The following is a 14320-nucleotide window of genomic DNA, read 5'->3' on the forward strand; positions in this document are numbered from 1 at the left end:
GTAGGAAGCACTGTAGCTTGTAGTTCTATAGCAGTAAATTGACTGTGTAGGACTATGTTGTCCAAATTGAAGTTATCACTGGAGGTCGATACGAAATATAAAACTATGTAGAATGTGGGAAAATTAGTGATCAATAGTTGGTGTTCTAGTTTCTTCTCACCTGTGTCCTCTGCATTTTACAGAACACAGAAAGAATTAGTAATCCGTGGTACATAAAATTTGTGGAGGTTTATTTGTTAGCAAGTGTTATTATAAAACTGCCGCATTTGTCTTGTACATGTGTGGTGTATAAAAGTGACCATGCACATACAAATGAGCTAAGTCTGACTGAACGACCGTACAGCTAATTGACGATATTATATTCAAAATATTTAAGAATGGAAGCGACGTCGGCAACCTGCCCAGTGTGTGGTGGCTCAGAATACTACAAGGAATGTGGTTTCTATTTCTGTTCAGAATGTCAGACGCAGTCACAGGTATGAATTTGCAGCCAGTAAAATGATATAAATTTCCCAGTTTATAAATCGCATTGCAATCGTTCATTCCCACACAGACTTAAAAGGGTAAATTTTAGAGCTTCTGCACAAGAAAGGGACAAGGCAACATAACTTTGCGGACTTTTCTAAAATATTTTAGAGGAACATCATGTGCCAAAGAGTGCCCCACTTTTGAAATTCAATGGCATTTTGAAGGAGAGGAGTTTGAAGCGTGTCGGATTTTCTGTGGTCTGAAATTTAGAGTGTGATTACCACTGCATATTAACGACTAAACCAACCATCTATGTGGTATTGTAGCGCATTATAGATAGGGATGAGAATATAGTAAATGGTTTACATAAAACCTTTCTGGCAGAAGACAAAGTTTTGTGATCAAATTTTAAAATATTCATAATCTGTATTCTGTAAGTAGGATAACTTCAGAATGGAAACCCACAAGGGTCTCTATTTTTTCCACACCTGTTTTACAGGTGTGCCCATGTAATGCATGGTGTTTGTTTACTTTTACCATTGATTTACGCACATGTGGTTTTTGTGGCTTTCACAGTACAATTATTTTGTGACATTCTTTTACTGTCACTAATAAAATACTAATTTTGCCAAAAGAAAGGTGATTATTAGAAAACAGAGCTGTATAGACGTTCATCCATGATATGTATGTAATGGCTGTCTTGTAGTGCACTCAATTTCATATGTCACTTCTTACTACATGTTTTGACAACATAATGCCATCTTCAGGTTCATTATTTATGCTAAGCTATATTACATTGTTTGCCATCTTGTGTACTTTCTAAATAATTTTATGAAAGACACAAGATGACAAAGAATGTAATAGCTTAGCATAAATAACGAACCTGAAGATGGCACTATGTTGCCAAAACATGTAGTAAGAAGTGACATATGAAATTGAGTGCACTACAAGACGGCCATTACATACATATCATGGATGAAAATCAGTGCAACAGGACGCTAAAATACAACAGTATAGAAGTTCGAAGAAAGCAGTCTTCTGGGATTTGGCACCTTGTATATGTGGTGCCAAATCCCAGAAGACTGCTTTCTTCATAGTCACCGCCGTGAAAGCCTCAAATCTTACAGTATAGAAGTTCATTTGAAAAGTTGCATATGCTGCCTTATGCCATTTACTCGGCTAATGAATTTATGTTGTGAAAAAATTATAAAGTATAATCATATATCTGATGATAAATTTAGTGTATTCTGTGTTTGTATTGTGTATATCTGTTATACATGTGAAAAATGATGTATATGTTGAATTTATATATTTTCTCAAGTAAGTGCGCAATTTAAAATCCACTGTAAGACTCTGTAAGAATCGCTGGAAGTTTTTTTTTTTATATTACCTTTTCAGGAACTTCATGAACATGTTCACGAGTATAGTGCTGGAGATGCTGCAGGAACAAGACGTGTTAAGAAAAGTTCTAATAGGGAAAAAGAAAACTCTGGCAAGTATTGCTGTATGCATGACTTCTCAAAATATGTTTTTCTATATTAACCACAGTTTGATGGTAATTACAATGTTCTAATGTTGTGATTGTGTTTTGCAAGTATCAGATTTGAAATATTTACAGCATCTAAGATTCAGACATTTGTATTCTTGCATATGTCTCCGTTTTATATGGTAGGTGGGTACCAGAATTTTGGAGGATCAAACTGATAGCATCTTCAGGGTAGGAGTTCTCTTCCCTGTGATGGAGGTACTGTTTTCCTCTGCATCACTGGGGCTCACCCACTAGACTATTAGTGACGGTGCCATAACCTGGAAGATAATTTTTAAGGTTATGAATGTCTTTCATTACTGACCTTAAAACAAAGAAACAGATTTATTGTTTAAACTGTTTTGTCAAGATGTTTGTGGAAGCATCATATGTAAAGACTTGACTAATCATGACTGTAATGAAGTCATCAGAAATTGAGAATGTGATCAAAACTCTGAAATAACTGGAATATTATGACTGGCAATCCATACAACATTTGTTATCAGTCGGTATTAATATATTATTTCTCTTTTAGATGCTACAGATGAATGGACATCATGGGAATATTATAACTTTATCCTGAAAGGTTTGGTAGATGAATTGATAGGCCTAGGAGCTAAAAAGACAATTAAGGTTGTTGTCCTGCAGCTGTGGGCTACCTACCTAAAGAAACTTGACGTAGCTTTTACATCAAAGAAACACATAAGACTGCCCAAGCTGGGAATTAACTACCATCCAAGGTAATATAATTTTTTTCAATTTTCAACAGGTGAAGAAAATGTTTGTTTGAATTTCTGTTGCTTTATGTGTAAGTTCCAGTCTAGTAAACCAAAATTAATGGCTGTGGGGATTCATTGCGCTGACCACGTGACACCCTCTATCTACAAAAGTTGGCACTAACTTCGCTGACAAGCAGCGGTCACTCAGTCCACAATGTTCGCTTGCGGACCAAAGCCACGGAGTTTCTTTGTTATGTGTAAGTTAGAAAACCTTGTGGTCTTTATTATTCTTCCTAGTATCATCATCAGTGTTGCCCATTCTATCACCACCCCTTCCTAACCCCTTGGAGCCCAGTGTCAAGTGGCAAAGTGCTGCTGTACAAAACATTGAATCAGATTTATCTTCAATCTAAAATTGAATCTAATGATATGGTTAAGAATATCTTGCATAGGCAACAGCACCAATCAAATCATAGGTGCTTTTAGAAAATGTGAACAAAATGAGTATTTAAAATGAGTTGTTGAGAATTCTGACACCCCTGTAATAGATGTTTGCAAGCTTGAGAATTATGGTCTTAAACGCAGCGGGGGCACGGTAGTGTAGTTGGTTGAGGCACTATGCTACAAGCCAGAAGGTCGCTTGTTCGAGTCCCAATGAGGTGGCATTTTTCAATTAACCTAATCTTTCCAGCCACAATATGGCCCTGGGTTCAACTCAGCCTCTAACACAAATGAGTACCAGGAATCTTCCTGAGGGGTAAAGGGCGGCCAGTGCATAAGGCTGACAACTTTACCGCCATCTGTGAGCTGATTGTCTAGAAAATGTGGGAACCTCGATGTCTCACAACCCTATGGGACTCCATGGCCTGTTACAGGGATAGCTTTTTTACCAGCACTGTGCTTATAGAAGATGGCTTCAAGATATTTGTAAAGAGCCACATAAATGTGGTACATGCGATGGAGTATATAATTAACATCAGAGAAGTGACCCAGTTTACAAGAAGGTTTTCAAGAACACATTGTGTTGCACGAGTGAGGACTGCCTATAACTGTGTTATAACATCTGTATCACAGAGTGGATTGTGCATGTGAGGATTCACCACAAAGATATGCTTCAAATAACTTTCTCTCTTTATTTCCAGGGATTTCAATTTGGACTCATGATCTGAACAGATACTGCAGTTACATTGCATTATTACATCAAATTAATGCTGTTTTAAATCATTTCTTCTAGAGATGCAAAATTGGTGTATGGCTGTGATATTGAAGAGAGAAAGCGGTGTGCAAGAAAAACACGCAAGAGACGGATTTCAAATAGAGATCCGACTACTTTATCAGAAGCCTCCAGCTGCACAGACCCTCATATAGCTAAGCTTAATCTTCGAAAAACTAAAGTATGTTGTTTGTTACCGCTACTCTTTTTCATTATAATTTTATGGTTTCTTTTAGCACGTATGGAGGAGAAGAGGAAGCATATAGGATATTGGTGGGAAAGCCAGAAGGTAAGAGACCACTGGGAAGACCAAGGTGTAGGTGGGTTGATAATATTAATATGGATCTTAAGAGAGATAGGATGGTGTGGTATGGACTGGATTGATCTGACTCAGGATAGGGACCAGTGGAGGGCTCTTATGAACACAGTAATTAACCTTTGCGTTCCGTAAAATGTTGGGAATTTCTTGAGTAGCTGTGCGACTGGCTGCAGCTCCATGAAGTTACTCTGTTAGTTAGGTTTCTTGGAAATGGGTTGTGTAATCATGCTTACTCCAGACAGTTTATTTTCAGTCTATTAGTACCATATTTTAAGATAATGTTCCAGACTGAGGAAGACACCGAGACTGGAAATGTGTGCATCAGTGGAAGACAGAAGTTTGCCAAGTGCATCTTTGCAGTTTTCCATATACAGTCAGTCTTGACATCCACTTGTAACAGTGCAGAGTCAAGAAGTTCAATTTTTCTTGTAATTCAATACATATTTACCATATCAGTATATTCAGGTAAAAGATATAGATCCTAATTTGATTTTGTCTCTGTGTCATCTACTGATAATTTTTATGAGAAGGCATTTTTTTAAAAGGGGTAAAAATATGTGTAAAATGATTTATATAGGGCCACTATGACGTAAGTTCATGTGACAAAATTTAGTAGTTATCAGCGGTTATCTCCCAATGAGGTGGATTTTTTCAGTTGACCTAATCCTTCCAGTCGCACTGTGGCCCTGGGGTCGACTAAGCTTCTAACAGAAATGAATACCAGGAATATTCTTGGTGGTAAAGGGTGGCCAGCACGTAAGGCTGACAACCTTATCGCCATCTATGAGGTGATTGTCTAGAAAATGTGAGAGCCTGAACATTTCACAACCCTGTGGGCCTCCACGGCCTGTTACAGGGATATCTTTGCTTTTTTTATTATTATTATTATTATTATTATTATTTAACCAGTTACCTCCTTTCAGAATCTCCACTTTATTTACATTGTCGTAATCACCAGTCCCAGATTTAATTGAGTTCTGGTGACTAGTTTTGGAGATGAAACTTACTGACAGACTGACATGCCTTCATTTTATTGAGTTTGTGACAAAAGTACTTAGGAATAACTTAATCAAGAAGTGTGGTTTTCAGCAGTAACTGAACTGGTTGTCTCCTTTATCAAAGTGAGACACATTGCACTAGTGAAGATGTTACATAAGAAATGAATGTTGTTTTTTTAAGATAAGCCTTTTCTTTGTGAGTGACAAATATATATATATATATATTATTTTCATAATGCACAGAAAGCACTTTTTGAAGAGGACTATGGAAAACATGCCGAATCATCAGGTGATGCCATGAGTGAGTTTGATGAAAGCATGAGGAGCCTTGATACTTCGTCTAGAGGACAGTTGACATCTGATAATGGGTCGGTCCCCAGATTTCCAAGGTACAGGCAAATATAACTCCTAACATACAAATTTTCATGCATAAGAGCAGAGAAACTTTGTTTGAGTAGATTATATTATTCACATTTCGGGACCCTGTTCCGTATTCCGTATTGAGGGGGTGGGTTTCCCCATGCACTTAGACCGGTTAGTGGTCCATTGTGCGTCCCCCTTTAATTTCTACTGTCTCCATACCCTACCGGTATTGGTGCTTACTATCAGCCCCTTTCTGCCAGCGAGGTTCCAACCTTCTACTGGCAGTGGTATCTAATAGTTAGTCCCTTTCTGTCAGAGAGGTCCCCCCTCCTCTGGCAGTGGTACCTAATACTTCCCCCATCTACCGGAGGCATTGGAAACTACTTTGGGCGGGAAACTTTTTGGCCAAATTTAGCTCAAAGGTCTCCTAAAGACATGAGGTTCTTTTACGTGCCGTAAATCTACGACACGGGAGCCACGGCTTAAAGTCCCTCCTGGAGGACTTGTTCCCTGAATTTTTCCGCCCTTAAAAATTCCAAGACCTCCGCCGGGTTTTTGAACCTGCGTACTACGAGTCATGAAGTGGGAACGTTACCTCTAGACTACGGAGGCCGCTTCAGGACCCAGTTACTTTCTTTTTAGTTTTTACCATAGTGAACCATTGATACACTTGGAAGACATCAGATATGAATGCTCACAAAAACTTCATGCCCGATTGGTTGTTTTGAGATGCTGATATCACTTTCAGCAGTACCAATAACATGCTAAAATTGAGATCTGTGGTACAGGTTCTTTTATAAGGAATGAGCTTTTTCAAGCTAATCAGCATTTTTATGGAAATGGTGCTGGAAAGTCCATAATCACAAAATCCCATCCATTACGACCTGTTGTGAGCGAGTTAAATCCAGATGACATCATCACACACTGCTTTCTTTTTAGATTCCTTCTAATTATCCTTCCATCTACACCTGATACCCTATAATAAATATTTAAATTTGGAATTTGATTATCATCTACCTTAATATTTGATTAATTAAGCTTTGAACCTTGAAGATCTGCGCATTCTTAACCTCGGCACTAATTGGGGAGAAGTTCTCAGTTTAAGCTCTGGGGAAATAGCCCCATTATACGTATGACAGGAAAATGGATGGGTACCGAGCTGGTCTGTACAGTTTAGTGCATAATTTATGCATGTATAAATTCCATCTATATCCAATTTGTTAGATCCCTTGAAAGATTTCTCTGTACGAAATTTCATATTCCTAGCTATAGTAGTTCATTAATCATTGTCGTTAGATCCATATTTAAATACACTTATTACAGGGTTCCCTAAGTCCCGATGAGGTCTTTGGATTTTTTCAGTTGACCTAATCCTTCCAGCCGCACTAGGCCCTGGGGTTTACTCAGCCTCTAACAGAAATGAGTACCAGGAATTAAATAATTTTCCTGGGGAGTAAAGCACGGTCGGCGCGTAAGGCTGACAACCATATCGCCATCTTTGAGCCAATTGTCAAGATAATGTGAGACCCTTAACGTCTCACAACCCTATGGACCTTCACTGCCTGTTACAGGGATAGCTTTACTTGTTTTTACTTTTTACTTTTACAGGGTTCCCATATTATTGCTTTACATTTTTAAAAAACTCAGTTTAAACATATTGCACATTCTTGCTTGCAGCTGATTGACTTTGATTACTTTCTTCAAAATTGAATAAATTTTTGTACACCATTTCTGGTTGCTGAATACCAAACAACAATGAAATCCATGACAAGTAAAGCTGATTTTGAGAAAACTTTGGGCCCCTAGTACACATTCCACCCATGCAGTTTTATTTAGGGATATGGTCACCATAAATTACTGAAATTATTGGAGTCTTTTTTTTTTTTTTTTCAAGGGGNGGGGGGGGGGGCAGTAATCATCATTTTGTATTGTGTGTCGTGTATGGAGAGCCCTGAATTTTGGAACTGGAATGTTCAGTGGGCACCGATTTAGGATGGATAAACTCTTTCAATGTCCAATCTAAGTAAAATCTGTCCCACAGTTGAGGCACTACAAGGCACACCGCTGTATATGCAGATATACAAGCAGGCAGACAGCAAACCAGAAACATCTTTCTCATAAGGAAGGGGGCCTAAAGATATGACAGATTTTTATGACCCTGCACTGAGTGGCACTTCAGAAGTTTGCTACCATATTCATATTCCTATTAATGACAGGAAATCATGAAATATGAGACTGGAGGGACATCTGGTTGCATGGGGTTCTTGCTAGTTTTATAAAAACTTGACAATTTTTTAAAGAATTAGATAGTTAACATGTTTGAACTCATAGATATATGGGTATTTTTCCTTGTAAAGTAATAAAAATAAGCAAAAAAAGTCTAAATGTGTAGAAACAGTGTTGGAATATATACTGTATTATTAATTAATTTTCACAGGCTTTCATTTTCGTGTGCAGCACGTAAGCTACGTTCCCAGATGTACAAAAAAAATGGTTCTGCTCGAAGCAATAAGAGCATAAGTAGCTGTAAAATTCTGAAGTCAACCAATCCAAATATCCTGTCACGTATAAAATTATTGGCCATTGTGTATATAGCGCTGCGTATCTTGCAGGAAGATATACAGCTGAGTGATATATTGAGGTAAGGTGGGATATTGACATGACTAGAACTTAAAGGTGAAAATAATAGTGGGTACAGTTTGCATTACAAAAAGCTCTTAATATCTGATGAGTTCCTGTCTTTTGGGATATAACATCACATAGTCCACTGAAAGCTAACGAGTATTTCAGAGGAATATGTCACCTCCATCTTCAGGGTTGAACACTAAGCCAAGCAAGAAACCCACAAACCATGGCTTGACGTTCACCATACTACACGACGTATCCCAGATGATATAACCCTTCGTAGCCTGCACATTTGGAACCTCAAATCCTACATTTTTCATGTCAGTTTGCATGTATTATGAGTAAATAAAGTTTCTATATGCTGTTTTGTACTGGAGTATGTGATCTTTGACCAATTTTCTTTTTCTTTTTGGTACTTAGTGAATAATAGCGGATATTCCATGACATCCTTTTTTTATTAGTTCCCATTTTACAGGTTTCAGTAAGCATAACAATTCTGAAAATTTTTAAAGTGTGTTATGATCTCTACAAGTGAAGTTTGATATTCCTTATGGTGGCATTATTTCTCTTCTCTTTGAATATCAACTTCAGTTTTGATAGGGACTAAATTCTGGGAGTTTGGTAAGGGACAAATGTCACTTGGTTAAGTTTTGATTTGTACTGTCATACCAAAATATTTTAACTGTGCCACAGTTTCAAAGGATCTGTTAACTGTCTTTATGTCATGATTTTGCCCTGCATTCTGGTGACAAGACAGCAATATATTGTTTTCTCTGGGTTTACTTCTAGACCAACCTCCTTACTAGCATCAATTAAAGTTTCTGAGTGTTCTGTTACCTCAGTAGATTTATGTCATCAGCATAGACCAGCAACTGATGTGTCAGTCCCACATGGTTTTCCTGGACCTTCCTAATGGCATATTCTAAAGCAGAGTTGAAAAGCAACATCAATAAGCATATTCTTGATTTAGACCATTTTGGATAGGAATATTATGGCTGCGCCATAGCTGAAGTGGTTAGTCACTGGCTTTCCACCGCAGCCGCCCAGGTTGAATCCTTGGTCTGGTCAAGTGGGATTTGTGGTGGACAAAGTGGCGCTGGGGTAGGTTTTCTCCGAGTACTTCGGTTTCCACTTCCAATGTTCATTTCACCAATTGCTCCACAATCACCCTCACCTATCATCTGGGGCTGGTACAATAGGCCAGAAGTGGCCGCAGTATAAGGGACTTAGTCCCACCCCACTAGCAATAAAAAAATAGTAGGAAAATTATCAGATGACATACTATACAGACATATTTTTTTGTGGTTTTCCTCAACATTTCCAGGTGAATGCCAGGATAGTACCTGTAATTATGCTAGAAATGTTTCCTTTGGCGTTCTTTACATTTCATTGTTTATTTGCTATCCTAGCAGTTGATGCTATATAGTCTGAGATACTGATATTAAAGAAAACAAATACATAAATCCAACAATCCCCAAGTCAAATCCACACGGTTTTACCCATGCATGGCAAAGCTTTGGATACTCTTTAGAATTGTGCGGAACAGTAAATGGAGCTGACACTGACTTTGCTACTTGCATGGGTAAACAGCTACTCTTTGTGTTTGTTTGATGTTTCTGTTATATTCTGTCATGAAACAGCAATGCTTTGAAACTTCACCATATGTAATTGAATGTAATGTATTTAGCTACCAGAGCCTAGAGACTACTTATTTTTCACATTTTGCTTTAATCTGAATAAATAGTCACATAATTTTGATTTGTTAAGAATTTCTCAGACTTCTCCATTGGTTATATTGCCTGTTCCTTTGTCATCGCCACACTTGGACATGTATTAGCTGATTAATTTATTCCTTGAACAGAAAATTTATGAAAGCACAGTTTCACATAACCAAAATGACAGCCATCTTAAAGTCTACAAAGTTAGAGAACATGCATATGTGCATATTGTTCATCCAGTTTTCATTTATACATGTAAATGTACTCATAAAAAACTATTTAATGTCCACATGTATATTTGACAGGTGGGTGGAAGAAGGTGAGCTGTCATTCTATGAAATAACACATTTCTTCCCAGATGATGTGAGACTCAGAGGTCATGATCTTATAACATTTGGTCTATCTACCAAAAGACCTTCTTATTCTGGTCTAAGCAGCACAGCAAAAGAATTGGCTTTCTACTTGCATGTCACTCATGTGCCAGTACCTGATTTGTTATCTCTAGCAAAGAGATATATTGAGGAATTACAGCTACCAGGTTCGTGTTTCATGTTGTTAGATGCTCCATGTTTAGTTGTGTGTTGGAAGTACTTAAATGTATGTGATTTTCTTTGTTATTGGTACATGTAATCTAGGGTAACCATATCTTAAAAGTAATATGAGTATACTTGAGTCTGCCCGCCTCTGTGGTCTAGTCATCAGAGTTCCTGGCTACAGATTCAGAGGTCCAAGTTCGATTCCCGGCCCTACCAGATTTTCTGAGAAGTAGTGGTTCTGGAATGGGGTCCACTCAGCCTTGTGAGGATAAATGAGGAGCTATTTCAAGGAAATAGCAGCTCCGGTCTAGAAAACCGAGATTAACAACCGTGGGGATTCATTGCACTGACCACACGACACCATCCCGCTAAAGTTGGCACAAACTTTGACAACAAGCGGCGGTCACTCGATCGGTGTAGTTCACTTGTGGACTAAAATCATGGAGTTTTTTTTTTTGTTGTTGTTGACTTAAGTCTGGGATTTATTGCAGGAAAGGTTAATAATGTAGTTGATTATCTTCACAGCAGTGTATTAGTATCTACAGCAAACTAACATCAAGAACATGTGTTCTTGAAATCGAAATACGCATTTCACACTTTGCTGTCATTTGTAACACAAATATATAAACTGATGAAACGATTAATGCAGTCAGTAACTTTACTCCATTAGTAAGGTATGTGGGTGCATATCACTATAACTACATACTCTTTCATACAGCTCGTGAATGTACATTTATGAGTATGTTGTATTGAGCCAACCTTGAACTTTCCAGCATTTTATGGAACCCAAAGGTTCATTACCATGTTCACAAGATCCCTCCAGCGGTCTGTATCCTGAGCCAGATCAATCCAATCCATACCATCCCATCCTGTCTCTCTGAGATACATTTTAATATTGTCCACCCACCTACGCCGTGGTCTTCCCAGTGGTCTCCTTCCTTCTATTTTCCCAGGCTTTCCCACCAATATCTTATATGCATTTCTCCTCTCCCCCATTCATGCTACATGCCCTGCCCACCTCATCATCCTTTACTTGATAATTCTAATTGTATTTGGAGAAGCATACGAGTTATGAAGCTCCTCATTATGTAGTTTTCTCCAACCTCCTGGCACTTCCTCTCTCATCAGTCCAAATACTCTCCTTAACACCCTGTTCCCAAACACCTTCAGTCTGTGAGGGTGTTTGAGAGTATTTGGACCAACCTTGTATGCATGTAAGTGGCCATACATGCTGGTGAAAGCATAAGTGTCACATCTGTCAGTATTGCATCCTTTCATGTTCAGTTTCTTTGTGCTGTAGTTGATGGATTTGTTTGAACTTTTGTGTAGTTGAGATTGGGAAATATGTCGAGTGCATAATGGCACTGTCACCTCCATCAATGAAACTCAAGAAGTCTCTGAAACATTTTCCTAACTACGAGGGTCGAGCAATGGCATTCATCATATTTGTCCTTAAACTTCTTCTTGGACTTGATGGAAAGACTGAACATGAGATATCTAGAGTCACCAAGAAGCTTAATGAGTAAGTTAATAGATACACAGGTATTTTTAGCAGAAGTGTCGTTCTTCTCACCCCTGTCAGTTACAAGACATCCTACAATCTGCTATTCTGTTTTATTTTCATCCATTACTCAGATGAGAGCACAAATCAACTGGAAGTCTTTGTCTGGCAAGAATGAGTATGGCTTTAGCTACATTCTCAGGGCAGAGGTGATCAGATCTATTGTGTATATAATAATTTACAGAAAATATATTGTTACCATGATATCATGGGAAGACAGAATTTACAATCTGTACACTTAACTCCTCTTCCCCTCCTTGGAATGTATTTTATCTAAAATAAAAGAATGTCATTCTTGAATACTTAAATATTATAAGGGGGAAACCCTGTAATTGCTCCATTTTGTCTTAATATAAGACAGTACATAAATGTGTGACAGTTACATGGGTAAATATGGTGAATTGTAGGTTTTTGTTTTCGTGAAAAATGAAATAATTTTACATTCACAGGTTGTGTGAAGGATCTGCAGGAGCAACAGCAAGACTGTTTGTATGGGAGGAATGGGTGCAGTACATAGAGTATCGAAAGTCAGTTTTTGGACAATTTCACTTTCCTACTCAGGCGTCGCATTACCAAGAGGCATTCAACAATCCTAACGGTTTTGTGAAGTTTTGGAAAAGAATGAAGTCAAAGGATACCAAGAGACACAATAGGTTACTCTTCTCGAAAGTGTCCAGTACGTAGACTTTTAGTTCACTTAAATGAAATTGGGAGAAGCCTCGTATATGCCAGGGTTAGGATTTAGGTAGGGTTGTACAGCAAATACATGCTTGCGCATGTAGCGTAATGTGTAACTGTCTAGGATACAGATCCCAGTTAACTGAATAACTAAGGATGTGATGATTTTTAATATGATTGAGTTCTTTTATTTAATTTTTTTTTAAATTGGAATGGGTCATGACTCAATTCTTGAATCATCATTGGCGCCATCAGAAGCAGAAGAAGAATTTTACTTCTGTTGCAGTCAAGAAATATTGTTTAATATTTGTAACGTGTGTTATTCTAGGCATTTGTTGTGTGAGTATGGTTGGAAGTAAAGTGTAGAATAGAATATTTAGACCTAAGAAATAGAAAGTAAGGGACTGGAGAAAGTTGCATAATGTGAAAGGTTTCATAATATTTAAGCAACTTCATGGAGCTGAGCCATTCTTGAGAAGCCGCCAAACTTCCCATCAGTTTATGGAACCCGAAGGTTCATTACAGTGGTCACAGAGGTCATCCACTGGCCCTTATTCTGAGCCAGATCGATCCAGTCCATACTACCTCATCTCATCTCTTAAGATTCATTTAATATTATCCACCCACCCATTTCCTGCTCTTTCTAGTGGTCTCTTTCCTTCTGGTTTTCCCTCCATTATCCTAGCATTCTTTGACACGCTTCTTATATTGCAGAAGAAGCTGTGTGTACAGTCCTCCTATTTTTCTGTGTAACATAGTCTTGGTAGAAGATAGAAAATCAGGCCATCTTAAGACTTCTACTTACACAGGGCAACACAAACACAGAAAAGAATGCAGACATGTATTGTTTTCCCAAGTGGATTCAAACACATGATCCCAGAGTCTGAATGCTAGGAAGCAGTATGTGCCCTAGACAACACAGTTTCTGTGGTGGGTCTATCTTTGACAGCCAGAGGCCAAACAGAATATTTTTGCATGTATCCCAAACATATTTAATAGTAGTGCTTGTGAGTACATCATATTGTGCTGCATGCCTGCAGCAAGTTATATAATATATTGTATTTCCAGAAATGAATCCTGAACTTGTGAGTGCCATGAAACATGTTTTTATGAAGTTGGTGGAAGAAGAAACAGATGACAGCACAGTGGAATTTGTTCCATCACTTACACCACAAAAAGCAAACCTGGAAGCTATTATTGCAGCTCTGCCATCAGCTTTCAAGACTTCAGCTCATATCTTGAAGCAAGATTTCACTAGTACAACACTGCAGCACTTAATAAAACCTGAACAGTAAGTGAAAAGAAATTGCAGAAGTAGTTCACATACTTCATGTAACCAGAACGGGAGCCAGGATATCTCAGTTGGTATAGTGACTAGGCTACAGGATGGACGGCTGAGTATCAGGATTAGATTCCTGTCAGGGACAAGACATTTTTCTCTTCTCCATATCATCCAGACCAACTCTGGGCTTCACCTAGCCTCCTGTACACCGGGTATTGGCAGCTGTTTCGCTGGGGCGTGAAGCAACAGGTGGCTGAAGGTGACCATTCACCTCCATCATCTTCCAAGGTCAAGAATAGTGGAACTGTACCTCCA

The 14320-nt window shown here is 38.3% G+C and overlaps 1 protein-coding gene and 1 long non-coding RNA gene across 4 annotated transcripts in view; one reads left to right on the forward strand and one right to left on the reverse strand.

Moving 5' to 3' along the window:
* Positions 1 to 174: 174 nt before the first annotated feature.
* The window catches only part of LOC111873057 (TATA box-binding protein-associated factor RNA polymerase I subunit B), a 16134-nt gene continuing 1988 nt past the window's right edge, over positions 175 to 14320 (forward strand). The window contains exons 1-10 of one of the 3 annotated variants that reach the window (XM_023867435.2): positions 175 to 476; positions 1867 to 1960; positions 2529 to 2733; positions 3947 to 4106; positions 5486 to 5631; positions 8043 to 8246; positions 10254 to 10486; positions 11814 to 12006; positions 12495 to 12721; positions 13792 to 14014. In XM_023867435.2, the coding sequence (XP_023723203.1) occupies positions 378 to 476; positions 1867 to 1960; positions 2529 to 2733; positions 3947 to 4106; positions 5486 to 5631; positions 8043 to 8246; positions 10254 to 10486; positions 11814 to 12006; positions 12495 to 12721; positions 13792 to 14014 (1784 nt within the window). In that variant the 5' untranslated portion in view covers positions 175 to 377. Of the gene's footprint in view, positions 477 to 1866; positions 1961 to 2528; positions 2734 to 3946; positions 4107 to 4151; positions 4215 to 5485; positions 5632 to 8042; positions 8247 to 10253; positions 10487 to 11813; positions 12007 to 12494; positions 12722 to 13791; positions 14015 to 14320 lie in introns of those variants that run through there. The other 2 variants (XM_023867436.2, XM_033754928.1) reach the window with 2 other exon arrangements.
* The window catches only part of LOC117282986, a 16478-nt gene continuing 4123 nt past the window's right edge, over positions 1966 to 14320 (reverse strand). Inside the window, exon 2 of the long non-coding RNA XR_004513968.1 lies at positions 1966 to 2274. This is a non-coding gene — a long non-coding RNA (uncharacterized LOC117282986). The remainder of the gene's footprint in view (positions 2275 to 14320) is intronic.

This window comes from Cryptotermes secundus, unplaced genomic scaffold (assembly GCF_002891405.2).
Source record: "Cryptotermes secundus unplaced genomic scaffold, Csec_1.0 scaffold4, whole genome shotgun sequence".
Classification (NCBI taxonomy): Eukaryota; Metazoa; Arthropoda; class Insecta; order Blattodea; family Kalotermitidae; genus Cryptotermes; species Cryptotermes secundus.